At 37.1% G+C, this 16,912-nt stretch overlaps 1 protein-coding gene across 1 annotated transcript; it reads right to left on the bottom strand.

Annotated features, from left to right (window-relative positions):
* Positions 1-1,845: 1,845 nt before the first annotated feature.
* LOC126816476 (derlin-1) lies at positions 1,846-15,109 on the bottom strand. Its single transcript, XM_050543094.2, has 8 exons — positions 14,835-15,109; positions 13,292-13,403; positions 12,429-12,493; positions 11,284-11,310; positions 10,806-10,901; positions 9,043-9,095; positions 7,035-7,145; positions 1,846-4,286 (listed from the first exon to the last, which is right to left on the bottom strand). The coding sequence occupies exons 1-8, from the start codon at positions 14,991-14,993 to the stop codon at positions 4,151-4,153; spliced, it is 759 nt and encodes a 252-aa protein (XP_050399051.1). The 5' UTR covers positions 14,994-15,109; the 3' UTR covers positions 1,846-4,150.
* Between the last annotated feature and the right edge of the window lie 1,803 nt (positions 15,110-16,912).

Raw genomic sequence — 16,912 nt, 5'->3', positions numbered from 1 at the left:
TGAATTATGCTGTTATTTTTGATGTACATGATGCGTTCTATTTAATTGAATAAATTGTTTAATTCTTCCGTTTTTACATATTTAAAATGTCTTCCTTTCACACATTTTGTTTGAGGGAGGGGGGTGGGATGGCCGAATGCTTTTCGCGTTGTATCATAAGGTCTGTCATGGGGTCAACCGGTGTGGTTTCAATTTCCCGCTTGTATGTGAAATGGAGTAGGGTCGCCTGTTTTCTCTGGGTCCTCCGGTTTCCTCCCACTGCTAACGACCCCCACGCGCAAGCGAATTATTGAAATTAAAATGAACCATATGTTAGTTCCGACACAAACCAGGTCATTTTGGGACTAACATATGGTTCAATTTTATTTCAATCAATCGCTTGCGCGTAGGGGTCTTTAGCAGTGGGAGGAAACTGGAGGTTCCGGAGAAAACCCACGAGGTTGGACAGGCAATCCTATTTATTCGCAACCACGCCAGTTGACTCAATGACAGGCCTTATGATACAGCGCGCACGTGCTAACCATTCGGCCATCCAACCCCCCATCGTGCCCAGTATATTCCATCCAAAAGGGTTGTATCCGGGTCTAAGTGATACAGGGTATAACCTAAATTACTGTAATCGTCCGTTCAGAGAAAGGTCCAAAAAGAACTAGAAGAATCCATGAAACACCGCATGACAAGATTGGATCTTCGTCATACGAGGTACGGTAATTGTAGTCATACGGTTGGGTAGAAATAGGTACGGTAAATGGGTGGAGAATCCGTGTTCCAGTACAGGCAAGATTGGATCTCAATGATACGGTTGCAGAGGCGGATCCAAGGGGGGGGGGGGCGAAGGGCGCGCACCCTAATTTTCGACAGTGCCCTTTTTTACTGCTGAAAGTGCCTTTTCTCAGACCCAAAAATGTCCGTTCCCAACCCGTTGCAGGGATCCCAAATGACTCAAACCATCAACTCAAACACACCAGTCTGGTCTAATTAATGCTTTCACTTTCAAACGAATTTTTGTTGTTTAGCTGCCGGCAGGGGCGGATCCAGAGGGGGGGGGGGCGACCCCCCCCCCCTGCTCAGCTACATAATTTTTTTTTGTAAATCAAAACTTTTTATGAGAAAAGTTTCTCGGCCGTGTGCTTTATCCTTTATCGTCAGCGTGCCCCGTCTCCGCTGTCAATGCCCTCATTTTGCGGCGCCCCCCCTTTTCAAAATTCCTAGATCCGCCCCTGGGTTGGGTCTGAATAGATACGAATCTCTGATCCAACACAGGCAAGATTGGATCCCAGTGATGCAGTTGGGTAGAAAGAGAGTAATCACCAGACAGCAAGGTTGACTGTATATAAAGTATAACGATTTACACAGGGCACCCAGGGGCGTGATGATGGCTGATCTGCATGAGGAACAACAACTCTTGAGAGAGAGAGAGAGAGAGAGAGAGAGAGAGGGGTTAACATCCTACTGTTCTGCTTGGAACTGGGCTAATGAAGATCAACATACCACGCATATAGTGTGCTATGAGGGAAATTTTGCCCGGACAGCGACACTACAGTCTACTCTTATATCAAATTCCAACTGTCAAGGGATCTTTTACGTGCACACGGGACCTCGGTTTTTCATCCCATCCGAACAACTAGTCACTGACTTAACCTCCACGACACAAACATGGTTCAATTTTATTTCAATAAAACCGATGTGATTGCACTGGCGACCCCACTCCTTGTCACCTAAAACTGGGGAATCGAAACCATGACAGTTGACTCAATGACAGACCTTATGATACAACGTGCACACACTAACCATTTGGCCATCCAACCCTCCTTGAGCATTATGAAGTAAGAAAATAAAGCCACATTGATAATTTATAATATTTATTGGATTATTCTGTATCAACAAAATGATTTTAACACGATTCTATACAAAGCTTTCAACAGTATAACATAAAATTACTGTTGGCAAGATATTACATAAGATTGGGAATAGTCCCATTAATATTACCCTACCTGATCGTCTCTGATCGTCATAGGAGGGATTTTGAATCCCATGAAAACTACAATCTTTTTGTCAAAAAAAATGATTCCATTCCATTAAGTATTTACAAAGATATGATGAATTAAAATAAAGCATATATCTACATATGACAACCATATATCTATATATGTCAAACATGTTGCAACACAGAAAAACCATGTTGCAACATAGAAACACCATGTTGCAACACAGAAAAACAATGAAAACCATATGGCACAAATGGAAACCATATGACAACGCATAAAAACCATGTTGCACCACATGAAAACCATGTTGCACCACATGAAAACCATGTTACACCACATGAAAACCATGCATCTACATATGAAAACAATATGGCAACAAGTTGCACCACATGAAAACCACGTTGCAACACATGAAAACCATCAAAAACACATACTTATGAAAACCATGTATCTACATATGAAAAACATGTAGCAACATATGAAAACAATATGGCAACAAGTTGCACCACATGAAAACCACGTTGCAACACATGAAAACCATCAAAAACACATACTTATGAAAACCATGTATCTACATATGAAAAACATGTAGCAACATATGAAAAGCCAGAAATAAAAACATGATATTATGACATACAAGATGACAGATTAATTTACAATATACAATGAATTATTTGACAATGAATATACTCATAATAATAACAAAATATGATCAACTCTACAATTCAACATGACAGGGTGTCAAAGGTCAATAACAATTGTAAGTGATATGGTTTTGTTTTGATACTGGGACTAAATAGTTATTTATATCAGATATTTTCTTATTCAACCAGCACATGCATTGCTGCCAAAAATCCCCATTTTGACTTGATTGTAACTTAGCTTGGGATTGAGAGAACCCAATTCAAGAACATAAATGAAATGAAATGGGGTTTAAGATCCTACTGTTTTGCTCCGAACTGGGCTAAGTATATTTTATCACTTAATCTCGGCCTTTGTCTTATTATCAAACGTAACGCCAAATATTTTATGCGAAGAAAAGATGATATTTCGCCAATATGTTTAGAGCAAATGGTTTACACCTAATACAGTAGTTATCACATTTTATGAACTAGAGTTTAACGTCCCACTGTTCTGGTCTGAATGGGCTAATAAAACGGACATACGGTATACAGTGTGTTATGAGGGAAATTTTGCCCGGACAGCGGCACTACGACCTACTCTTATAATCGAATTCCAACTGTCAAGGGATCTTTTATGTGCACAATTCCAGAACATACAATAAAGTATCCCCTATGAGAAGTTGACAAAGTTATTAATCTTAAAAGTTTGTAGGCTACATAATGATGTACTGGATAGTCAAATCTCCCCGCCTCCCCCCCGATCCAAAAGACCTAATAACCAAACAAAAAAACAATGACAGCGTCCATTAACAAATTAACAATATAAGATCACAATTACAAGACATGTTTCTTGCCCAACGTCAAAATCCCTGGTTGTACGTGACAAGGATTAGGGTCGCCTGTCCAACCTCGTGGGTTTTCTCTGGGTCCTCCGGTTTCCTCCCACTGCTAAAGACCCCTACACGCAAGTGAATTATTGAAATAAAATTAAACCATATGTTAGTCCCGAAATGACCTAGTTTGTGTAGAGTTGACCTTAAACCCCATTTCTCTCTCTCTCTTTTGCCCAACGTCAAATAAACGAAGGGCCATAGTGGACTTTTTTACACATGAATATTATAAATTGAATCGTATTTACTGTATTTTAGGGTTTAATTCTGTAAAATGACTGACAAGAAATTTTCCCTAACTGGTCTATTTCAATGTCCGTCCTGAAACAGGAATCCTGATGTTATTCTCAGAATTAATTCTGTGATATCCTTGCCCATGAGGGAGATCTTTCAAAATATCCACAGTCAGTTAATTATTTAAGAAGGAGAAGAAGAATTATTTGAAGTTGTTTAGCTCGTTCTCCATATGCACATTTTTCGTTTGCGAAAAAGTTGGTGCAATGGGACTGTTTCCATGAAACCGGTGAAAAAACGTGCACATGGAAACCGGGCTTTACCTTTCAAGAACAAATAAACAAACTAATCACAAAATATATATCTTATGTTTCACCCACTCATTCACTTCTCTTTTATATATATATACAATAAATTAATCATTTCCCAGGGGGTTTCCTTGACCCCATGCATGGCGCCGGTTGTCATTGTTACCATCCTGCTGGCGCCTGCTAGATGGTGCTGTACCAAATCCACCCATACCGCCTCTACGATTTGGGAAATATTTATATCTGAAAAACAAAAAAAAGTAATAATAATAATAATCTTCCATAAGTCCCTCCTAAGCTACAAAGGAGGTTGGATGCCCGAGTCATCTGGTATAGATTTGATTACCCAGTTGTACGTGACAAGGAGTAGGGTCGTCTATCCAACCTCTTGGGTTTTCTCTGGGTCCTCCGGTTTCCACTCACTGCTAAAAAACCCCTACGCGCAAGTGAATTATTGAAATAAAACTGAACCATATGTTAGTCCCGAAATGACCTAGTTTGTGTTCAGAGGAGAGAGGACATTAAACCCCATTTGTCTCTCTCTCTCTCTCTTCTTGTAGCCACATGTTACAATATCCACAGGAGTCTGACCTTCTATCCGTATATATATGCATACACCATGTCCAACCAGACAATATATAATAAAAAAGAACAGGAATGCAATGCGTGTTGAAGACTCGATTTTACCTGCTCTCGCTTCGGCTCGTATTTTTTCAACAATTCGTAATGTCAGGCAATCAAACCTCTGTCGATTCACTCAGATATGTTTTTTCTTCAATCTAGTCGTATTGATTTGCATAAATACTCACACAAAATGATATCATAGCCACTTGTTTCCAATATTTACATTACTTTCGTCCGTTTCCATTTTGTCACGGCTGCCATGCGCTGACGTCACACAAAATCAATCCGCAGTGAGTAGACCATTGAAACAAGTGCCAAAGATGTTTTTTGTTTTTCTCTCCCTTTCCATTTTCCCCTAATTATGGCGATTTTCGTTGACTTTTGGGTGTAGAATCGAAGAAGAGGGTTTGCATATACATTTTCTGCCAGGTATTGGTGAATATTCATCATTTTGGGGCGGAAGTATACAAGACTTCAGAGGTTGGTTAGCTTTTTGTGTGACGTCAGCGCATGGCGGCCGTGACAAAATGGAAACGGACGAAAGTAATGTAAATATTGGAAACAAGTGGCTATGATATCGTTTTGTGTGAGTATTTATGCAAATGAAAACGACTAGATTGAAGAAAAAACATATCTGAGTGAATCGACAGAGGTTTGATTGCCTGACATTACGAATTGTTGAAAAAATACGAGCCGAAGCGAGAGCAGGTAAAATCGAGTCTTCAACAGGCATTGCATTCCTGTTCTTTTTTTATTGTATATTGTCTGGTTGGACATGGTGTATGCATTTATATATACGGATAGAAGGTCAAACTCCTGTGCAATATCATACAATCAATATTTCCTCTTAAATTGTAATTAACATTCGTTAATTCATAATCATGAAGGTAAACGTTTGGTGATAGTGAAATGAAATGGGGTTTAACGTTCTGCTCTGTCTAGGATAAACAGTCATACACCATCTAGTGTGCTAGATGAGGGAAATTTTGCCCTGACAGTGGCACTACGTCCTACTCTTACATCAAATTCAAATTGCCTAGGGTTCTTTTACGTGCATGCCAATCTGTACACAGGACCTAGTGTACACAGATCTTAGTCTGTTAAAGGACAATATTGGTGTCAGTCATTATTACATATGTGATGATAGAACTGGTTAAACACATTCCAAATATATTTTAACACAGAGATCATTGCTACGATAGATGTGTAACGAAGATTTCAAGAAATGGAAGTGACGCAAAAAATAGAAAACAAGAGTTATCCTTCTTTATAACTGACTGAAGTAAAGAGCGGTAACACATACGTGGGCAAATTACTTTGAAGACGAAAATTTGTAATATGACACTGTAAAAGGATATCTGACATTTCATAAAAAGAATTGAATGTCACTAGTTAAGAGAAAACAAGAAAAATAGAAATAGTCCATCCGTATATTCCCTTGTTTTTATTCATTCCATACTTAAAGATACATTATGGGAGATTCGATAACGAGTTGGCAGTTCTCACTATAATAATTAAAAACTAGATAACGTAAAAGCAATTTGCTGAAAATTTCATTCAAATTAATCCACTATGAACCGAGAACTAAGCGAATCAAATTTCTGCCTAGCCTCGGTCATCATTACTAAAGTCAGTACGATAAACAGCATAGTCTCGATTATCCATTTAATCGTTTAATGGGGAAAGAAAGTTATGCAGTAAATCGGCTCACAATCCACTTAAGATCGCAGGCTAGCGATGCCATCTAGAGTTGATTATGGTTTGGATAGGTTAATTAATGTATAATTAATAATTTAGATAACATTTCAGGCCTAAAGAAAGACCTGCAATAGACAGATTTAGCTCTTGCATAATGCATGTTTAATAAAAACATGGTCCTAGGCCTAAAACGTAACTAACTAACTACTGTGGCCGATTATAATACAGACATCTGTTTGTATATGATTGTTTTGATACAGATCCCCATCGTCAGAGAGAGAGAGAAATGGGGTTTTACGTCCACTCGACACAAACTAGGTCATTTCAGGACTAACATATGGTTTAATTTTATTTACATAATTCGCTTGCGCGTAGGGGTCTTTAGCAGTGGGAGGAAACCGGAGGACCCGGAGAAAACCCACGAGGTTGGACAGGCGACCCTACTCCTTGCCACGTACAACCGGGGATTCGAAACCACGCCAGTCGACTCAATGACAGACTTTATGATACAGCGCGAACGTGCTAACCATTCGGCCATCCAACCCCCTTCTTTTTGGCGCATTAGTCGTTAACAACAACTGCAACTAGTATGGCTAACCATTCAGCCATCCAACCCCCCCCCCCCCCCCCATCGTCAGACCAAGAACAGTATTATTTAAAATAACTTACAAAAATTCAGGAACATTGATGAGTCTGGCTCCACCAAAATCTTGTGGATATTTAAACATAAGGAAGAAATAAAGATGGCCGACGACAATTCCTAATAATTCTTGTAATCCTCTGAAAACATACAAACATATGAAATGAAATAAAATGGGGTTTAACGTCCTACTGTTCTACTCCGACTAGGTTAATGAAGACAGGCATATACCATACTGAGTGCTATGAGGGAAATTTGCCCATGCAGCGGAACTATGGCCTAATCTTACATCTAAATCCCAACTGCCAAGTGATCTTTTACGTGTACTCCAATGTGTACACGGGACCTCAGTTTTTCGTCCCATCTGAACGACTAGACAGCTGTCCTTATCAGGACCTCCGTACTGCATCACTGACAAGGGGAAACCACAATGGAAAATCCTGATGACTTTATCGACCAATGGCACCTCCAGACTAGTGAGCCAGCGTCTTACCCACTTAAATGGAGTTTTACAACAAACTGTTGTGCACAGAAGGGTAATGAAGATGGGCATGAGAGGAATTTTGCCTGGATATTAGCTACCTTTCAATAAATTCAAGGGTTATTTAAGTGCACACTGAAGTTGACATCAATTTTTGTCTCATCCCACCATGCTCTTTCTTTGCCCGGGTTTAACGACCCACTTGTCTACACCAACCAGGGAATACGCTTGAGAGCATTACTATGAGTGTATTTTTATCTGGACAGTGTTGTTTCTGCATATTCTTCATTGAGTTCCAACTGTCAAGAATTCTTTTATGTGCACTCCAACTAGATGCTTTTTCCTTGCTTGACCCTCCAGTCCTGCATCGCTGACAAGAGGGAAGAAGGATGGCAATTCGGAAGGAACTTATTCATTCAATAACATATGATTGAACACGGAAACATCCTTACACACTTAGTCACTATGGCTCCCAAAATGTAGAAGACACACAATAGTTTAATTAAAGATACATTATGGGAGATTAGATAAAGAGCTGACAGTTCTCGCTATAATAGTTAAAAACTAGATAATGTAAAGGGAATTTGTTGAAAATTTCAGTCAAATTGGTCCACTATGAACCGAGATATCAGCTTTGTAAATTTCCGCCTAGTCACGTTCATCATTACTAAAGTTAGTACGTTAAAATTAAAAAGCAGTCTTGATTATCCATTGTTTTGATTTAATTAACAATCAGCGTTTGCAGCATATAGGATTCTAATCCAGTCGATATCGAAGGCTAGCCTTGACATCGAGAGTTGATTATGGTCTGGATAAGTTAATTAATGTCTAATTAATAATTTAGATTTAGCTCTTGCATAATGCGTGTTTAAGATCACCACCCAAATATGAATCAAAGTAGGTTGCCACTGGAGACCAGTATTACCATAGTTATTACCTCCCCTCCCCCTTATTAAATTATTAACACAATCCAAGAGAGGTAAATCCATTTTCCAGGATGTAATAGACAGACTGACATGATTAACCTGGAATCAGTCATCAACATCCTTCATTCTTATTGTATGCCAAAAACTAAGTCAAAGTTGTTTCTATTAAAGGTTGAGGTGCGTACAAAGTTTATGACAAAATTAGGATAGAAGGATTAACTGAGCTCATTTTAATACTCTCTCCCGTAACAAAGTTTATGAGATATACCCTGGTAACAAAATTAGGATAGAAGGATGGACAGAGCTCATTTTAATATTCTCACCCGTAACAAAGTTTATGAGATATACCCCAGACACAAAATTAGGATAGAAGGATGGACAGAGCTCATTTTAATATTCTCACCCATAACAAAGTTTATGAGATATACCCCGGACACAAAATTAGGATAGAAGGATGAACAGAGCTCATTTTAATACTCCTTCCCTCGACTTCGTTTAGTGCAGGACTAAAAAGAATAGAAATGTTGGGTATGTAGGAAGAACGTAGTCCTGGGTGTAGTCCACTCTATTCATTGTTTAGTTGGCATGTTACACAAGATATATATTTTAAACAGAAAAAAGAACTCTTACCCTTGTCCTATGACCATGTTGAAAGCCAGAAGTACCCATGGTAGATACATAGCCTATAATATAAAACATATAAATGAATGAGATGAAATGAAATGAAATGGAGTTTAACATCCTACTGTTCTGCTGACTGGGATAATGAAAACGGGCTTACGCCATACAGTGTGCTATGAGGGAAATTTTGCCCGGACAGTGGCACTATTGCCTACTCTTATATCGAATTCCAACTGCCAAGGGATCTTTTATGTGCACACCAATGTATATACAGGACCATGTATATAGTTAGGCCCTCTTTTCTACACCACTGACAAGGGAAAAGCACGTCAGAAAATCCTGATAAACTTTCTCAGTCAATGCAGAATAATTGAATGAAATGAAATAAAATGGGGTTTAATGTCGATTTGCTCTGCTGACTGGGCTAATGAAGATGGGATGAATCAATGAATGTGCAATAAAACAAGAAGACAGTCAAAAAACATCCTACAGGTGAAATGTGTTTCCATGGAGACACAAAAATTATCATATCCGAAAATTTTAAATTCGTATTAGACATAACTACTCTAATAGGTTGTAGTGCGTACAAAATTCCATAACAATATCTTGAACGGTTTATATGAGACCCGTCAAAGTGTTTCCGCGGAGACACAAAAATCATCAAACCTGAAATCTTTTTAAAATTAGTAAAATGCACAATTACTCTAATAATAGGTTGAGAGTGCTGTATGAGATATGCCCAGAAAACAATATAGTGACAGACCGAGAGAGAGAGAAATGGGGTTTAACATCCACTCGACAAAAACCTGGTCATTCCGGGTCTAACATAAGTGTCAGTTTTATTTCAATAATTTGCTTGCGCGTAGGAGTATTTACACTGTAACCCAGGTATCGTTTAATCTTGTGTATCTAGCACTAATTTCTTTCACATTCGTTTAATATCAAATCTTTGTTTAAAAATTTGCAAAAACTGTTTAAAATCACCAAAAATCATCTAATTTGTACATGTGTCCAGTTTAAAGCTGACTGATTAATTTTGATAATGAGTGTCTAATTTACAAGTATTTAATTTCCTGATCACTGTTCAAAAATTAATCATTATACATCATTAATCAATTGGGTTGTTTATTTTTTAACAATGATTGAGAAATTAAACACTTATAAATTGGACACTCATTATCAAAATTGAATGGTCAGCTTTAAACTGGACAGAAGTACAAATTAAATGATTTATGGTGATTTTAAACAGTTTTTACAAATTTTTGAACAAAGATTGTATATTAAACATATGTGAAAGAAATTAGTGCTAGATACACAAGATTAAATGATACCCGGGTTACAGTGTTAGCAGTGGGAGAAGACCTGAGGACCTGAGGAAACCTACGATGTTGAACATACGATCCTACACCATAGGGAGAGGGGTTTTACAAGCTAAGCCTGTTCTCCAATACCATTCAGTCATCCTGAATAAAATATTATTTAAAAAAAGGACCTTACTCCTTGTCACATACAATTGGGGAATTGAAACCATTCCACTTGACTCAATGAAATAGTTTAAGATCTAGCACGCACATGTTAAACCATTAGAATACTCAACCCTCTCCCACCCTGTGACGGACCGAAGCACAGTCCTTTGCAATATTCTCCCTTAAATTCATTTGTTGTGGGATAATACATGAACACGGTAGTTTACTGAAATATAATTTAATGTTTTTCTTCAATACAAACACCATCTTCCATCTTAATGTTGAAATTTATATTTTTAAATTTACCTTAAATCTTGTTCCAAACCAGAAGGAGACAATTTGATCTTTATTCAGTTGACACCACACGTATAGAACACTTAATATCATAGGATCCATCAACAACTAGAAATGAATAGAGAGAGAGAAATGGGGTTTAACGTCTACTCGACAAAATCTAGGTTATTTCTGGACTAACACATAGTTCAGTTTTATTTCAATAATTTGCTTGCACATAGGGGCCTTTAGCAGTGGGAAGAAACCGGAGGACCCGGAGAAAACCCACGAGGTTGGACAGATTTACAAGAGAACAGCACCAGCTAAATTTACTTGTCCCGCACAACAAGGGAATCAAAACCACAACAGTTGCCTCAATGACAGACCTGATGATACAACCCGCACATGCTAACCATTCTGCCATCCAACCCCCCAATTTTTAATACATGTATGAAGTTTAAAAATAATAAGAATCAAAAAATATGAATTTATTTTACTTAAACGTTCTTACCATTAATTCTGTTACAAATCCTAAAATCTAAAACTGTGTTCAGGATAAATAAAATAAATGAAATAGAGTTTAACGTCCTACTGTTCTATTCTGAACTGGGCTAATAAAGAAGGACATACGCTATACAGTGTGCTATGAGGGAAATTTAGCCCGGACAGCGGCACTACGACCTATTCTTATATCGAATTCAAACTGTCAAGGGATCTTTTATGTGCATGCAGTGTGTACAAGGGACCTCCGCTATTAAGTAGATTAGAACAGTTCAGCCATATTTTGATTTAATCTAAAAATGGTGAAGCGAGGCTAAGCATTGAACAATGCACACATCTTGTCAAAACTACAAACAGCGATAACTTGGCTCAGAATGAAGTAATTTGAATGAAATTTTCAATAAATTAATTTTACATTATCTATTTATGAATTATTATAGTAAGAATGGCCAGTTCTTTACCTAAATCTTACATAATGTATCTTTAATGGAGCTATTTGGTGTAGTATTTAATGATAAAATTGCCAATGATTATTATCATTATGGATGTTAAAAAGCTAGTATTAACCCGTTAAGCGTGACATTTTTCAAACGTTAACTAACCCCTATTGTGTACTTAATTTGACGAAGTGACGAAGAACAATGTACTATGTTCTAAGAATAGGTTGGGGAAAATACCTCCAAGGCGTTATATTACGCCCTACACACAGTGTGTGACAGTTGTCCAGGACGTTATATAACAACCTACGCACATAAAGCGAAAATTTCAAATTTTCAAGTTATATTTTTAAAATGTATTAAAATAAAGCCTTAAAATAGATGGTATCCATAAACAGTCCTACCTTGTTAAACTATAATCCTATTAATCCTATAATTCGCTATTTCCAGTTGAGAAATTGGCAAAAATATCATTTTTGACTTCAAATTCCAACTTTGGAAAATGGCTGCCCCGTGTTGTCAATAGCAAAACAGGGGAGATAATTGTGTTGTTATTTCCTGTGTCATAGATTTTTAAGGGTGGGAAATAATGCCCATGATCGTATAATAGTGAGTTGATAACCTATTGAGCAAAAGACATAGATATAATTATATTTTGACTTTCTTAGAAAATTTGAAATTCTCGCTTTAACAGGTTAAGCAAGAGTAACAAGGATACAGTTAAACATATTAAGTTGAATGCCAGCATGAAAACATAATCTGCTGGACGACCATCAAATATTCCTGAAAATAAAAGAAAAGAAAATATAGGTTATAAGTGATAATTGCCATACATGTATATTTTTTTTATCTGCATGATTTTGCAAAATAATTTTTTACCAAGTTTTCAAATGAAATGCTACCTTTAACAGTTCCTGTGTAATTTTATGCCATACATGCATTCGTGAACTTTCAAATATCAGAAAAAAAGGAGAGTATAATTTATTACTACGTCCAAATTTTACCTGGTTTAATAATCAGTTTACATACCTGTTTCTCAACAAATAAAATAACAACAGTCCAGATTAATCAGCCTACCTGTTTCTTATCAAGCCTACTCTAATATCGAATTCTACCTGCCAAGGGATCTTTTACATGCACGCCAATGTATACACATATCATCCAAACAACTAGACAGCTGTCCTTGTCAGGCCGTCCGTCCTGCACCTGACAAGGAGAAACCATGCCGGAAAATCCTGATGAACTTTTTTGGCCAACACTGGGATTGAACCTGTGACATCCAAACTAGCGAACCAATGTCTTACTCACTTAGCCACTGTGGCTCCCCTACCCATTTCTAATCTAGTTGAGTAAGAACATAGTCTAGATTAATCAGCCTACCTGTTTCTATCTAGTCTAGATTAATCAGCCTACATGTACCTATGTAGTCTAGATTAATCTGCCTACCCGTTTCTATCTAGTCTAGATTAATCAGACTTCCTGTTTCTATCTAGTCTAGATGTTTCCATCTAGTCTAGATTAATCAGCCTACCTTTTTCTAATCTAGTTGAGTATGAATATAGTCTAGATTAATCAGCCTACCTGTTTCTAATCTAGTTGAGTATGAGTACAAGAAATAGAGGTTGATGAGGTAATGAAATCCTTTAGGACCAGCAATTGGATAAAACAACACAGCTGTTAGTGGTCTCCAGAACTGAAACAAAATAGAAGGTGAACTGTGAAACACATCTACAGGAGACAATTTCAATATCAGGGATCCTTGGCTGATAATTGTCACCAGGGGCCATTGTATCAACAGTTTAAAGGGGGCATATTCAGGTGATTGTTAGTCACACTCAAACAGTTTGTGTATGTCCCGTATGGTAGACAGATACATGTAGATTTATTTGACTGCACAAACAACTAATAAATGACAAATTTTTTTATGGTACTACCTTTTTTAGAACTAATTTAGGGGCCCCCTAGATGCAGCCCAGTCAACGCCTTTAATCCACTCATGCCTACATAAGCCCTTTAAAAAGGTCAGGTAAAATAAAATAAGAAAATCTGTATCAGATATTAAAGGTATAAAAATTTAGTCTTTCTGAAAAAAAGGTCTCAATCTACATTGTATGTGACAGGGGACTTATAGAGCGTGAGTCCAGAAGGGTCAACCTAGCTGAAAAGTGTACCAGTTTTCTCCTATATGGTATCAATGCATGTATATATCTGGTGGTATCATCAGAATGTAAGTCCATCAGGTATCTGGTGATGGGTGTGGTATTCCACTCCCAAAATGCCATGTCCCCCCACACCCAACTAGACATTCATTGATACATGCATTGGGCTTCTGGTCTATTACTTCCACATTTGGTACTTGCATATATTTGCTATCCTGTTTCCTAGAAAGGCTTTGCCATTCATTGTCAAAATTGGTGATTTAACCTTTGATATTATTACTGATATAATATAGCGGATAACCAGTTTAATACATGCACCACAGCATGTCTTTAAACTGTGTAATTATTCACATGTATGAATTCATGTCTGGGACTACGAAACCAAACCACACTCTATATCCCAACGCCAGAGACAGAAAATGAAATCCGACTGGGCTAATGAACACAGGCATATGACATACGGTACATGTAAAGTGTGCTATGACTATGAGGGGAATTTTGCCCGGACAGTGGCAACAATAAATTTTTTACGGCTTTAATAGTTGATAGACATGTAAAATACTTCATGTGCGATAGCTATTTATAGCCTCATTGACCATACTGCTGAGTGTTCTCGCATTGTGTGCCTAGCCAGAAATCAGTTTGGGACTAGTCACTGTTAAAGCTACAAATTCGCAGTGGCGTGTTCAACTTTTAACAGAGTAACCTTTGGCTGTGTGGGGCACCCTATTAAGCTCATTAGACAGAAGCAAAATATTATTGCCCTGTATTAAATTATAGGCTAACACAAATTAATAAACTGGACAACCCTGTGGTGGAGAATATGGATTTTAAAAATTTAAGTTTGAAATAAGGCCAAACGTTCATTTCTCATTTTTATTTATGACGCAAGAACATAATATACCCCACACCCATCCGCCACCTGCAAAAATAATAATAAAAAAAGATCTAACTGCTCTATATACCTGAAATTTGTAAATAAATGATTCAAAATGCAGGATCATCCACATCGGTGATAACAAACCGATTCTGCCAGCCAGTGGCAAAATAATGGATCCTGTAAACCAATATTTAGTTATTGGCGGTATACTTCGATACCAATCTCCTATGTCGTTTGATGCCATTTTTAATGGTGTTGATATCTTCTTAATTACGCCTTCTATTAACCAATTTTTGCCTTGAGAATATCCTAATTCTTGAAACTGACGTGGCTCTCCAGTAAGCTTCCTTGTTGCCGGAAGTAATGGTTGCATTAAAATTTAGATCGATTGTTTTCGTTCGAAACGAAATTTTTGGAGAAAAATATTGTATTTTTAAAATAAATGCATGTAAACATATAATCTAAGTTCACAACTTGTGAATTAAAATTGAAACTGATATCATAATCATAGTCAGATATTTAATAATTATGCAGCCCATAAAATATTGCTCCGACATCTGAAAATTGTACGCAACCCTTAAGTGAAAGTTGAGAAAAATGAAAACAGTCTTGTTGATGGCTTAAGGTGTGAAATCTTTTTTATTTTTTATTAAAGCAACGCCACTGTGGGGTGTCTTGGTATGGTTCAAATATTATTCTTGTAATTATTATAGCTGAAGATCATTGTAAATGTATTAGAAGCACATACAACATATTTCTTTCTGACTCTTGCTAAGCCCCTCCCCTGCCCCATTTTATATTTACTTGATATTGAAATTATTCTCCAGATTGAGTCATTGCTTAGTTGATATTTTTATGCCAACGATCTTTTTCTCCATAGATATCTGACACGAAAAGTAAGACTTTACATGTAGTTTATATGATAAGAGTTGCCAACAAACAAAATGTCTTTCTTCAAAAAGTACGAAAAGCGGCTAGTAGTTGTTCCGATTGGCTGAAAAACTGAGGTCCCATGTACATCTTAGTGTGCACATAAAAGAAGCCTTGAAAATTAGAATTTAATTACTGTCCAGGCCTGAGATTGCATATAATAATGTACATTGTAACCGTATGAATGAAAATTACCATAGCCTATGTTTGCCTCAAATTGACCGAAGTAGGCTAAATATATAGGCCTTCGTATCATTTACATTGTCATATTCTTCTTTATTCGTAATTTTTCTTGCAGTAGCCTAATCAGTGAGTGACTGTAGATGAAATTATTCTCCAGACTAGAACTGATCCAAAGATGAATGTTGGAAGTGGAGCACCTCTTGTTACGGGTATTTCACCTAAAGAAGGACCACCTGGTACCAGGATCACAGTCAGAGGAGAAAATCTGGGAAATGATGCCAGGGATTTGATAGGTATGAATAATAATATTTCTTCACAGTAAGAGGTTGGTTCTGGTAATAATAACATTTCTTCACAGCCTGTTCGATCCCTGCATTGGCCGAGAAAGTTCATCCACATTTTCCGGCGTGGTTCCCCCTTGTCAGTGATACAGGACAGAGGTCCCGTGTACACATTGGCGTGCACGTAAAAGATCCATTGACAGTTGGAATTCGATATAAGAGTAGGCCGTAGTGCTGCTGTCCGGGCAAAATTTCCCTCGTAGCACACTGTACATGTATGTCTTATGCCCGTCTTCATTAGCCCAGTTCGGAGTAGAACAGTAGGACGTTAAACCCCATTTCATTTCATTTCATCCCAAAATATACAAACAGATACAGGGAAATTATCTTGATTTAAAATATTTATAGTTTCTAGAAATCTGAAAATGCACCATAGGACATCAAATTTGATCATTTAAACTCAATTGAATATTTGAAAAGCATTTGAATAAATGATAATAATAATAATAATATCTTTATTCGTACTTAATTGTTCACTGTCAAAGGAAACAAAAATAACAATGAAAAATAACAGGATATGTACAAAAGTTCATTAGGTATTTACAGTTAAAGCTAGACACCATTCGAATGAAATACACAAATGATCAATTATTTCATCAATGTTAGGGTCTTGTTTTGAGTCTCTAAATATAATAAAGTCTCATATTCTAAGAAAAATTTCAATTGAATTAATTTTTTCTAATAGCGTTGGAATTATTACTAACTATAC

The sequence above is a fragment of the Patella vulgata genome, chromosome 3 (genome assembly GCF_932274485.2).
Source record: "Patella vulgata chromosome 3, xgPatVulg1.2, whole genome shotgun sequence".
Lineage (NCBI taxonomy): Eukaryota > Metazoa > Mollusca > Gastropoda > Patellidae > Patella > Patella vulgata.
Note: the sequence above shows the minus strand (reverse complement) of the source record. Positions and strands in the feature narration are given on the sequence as shown.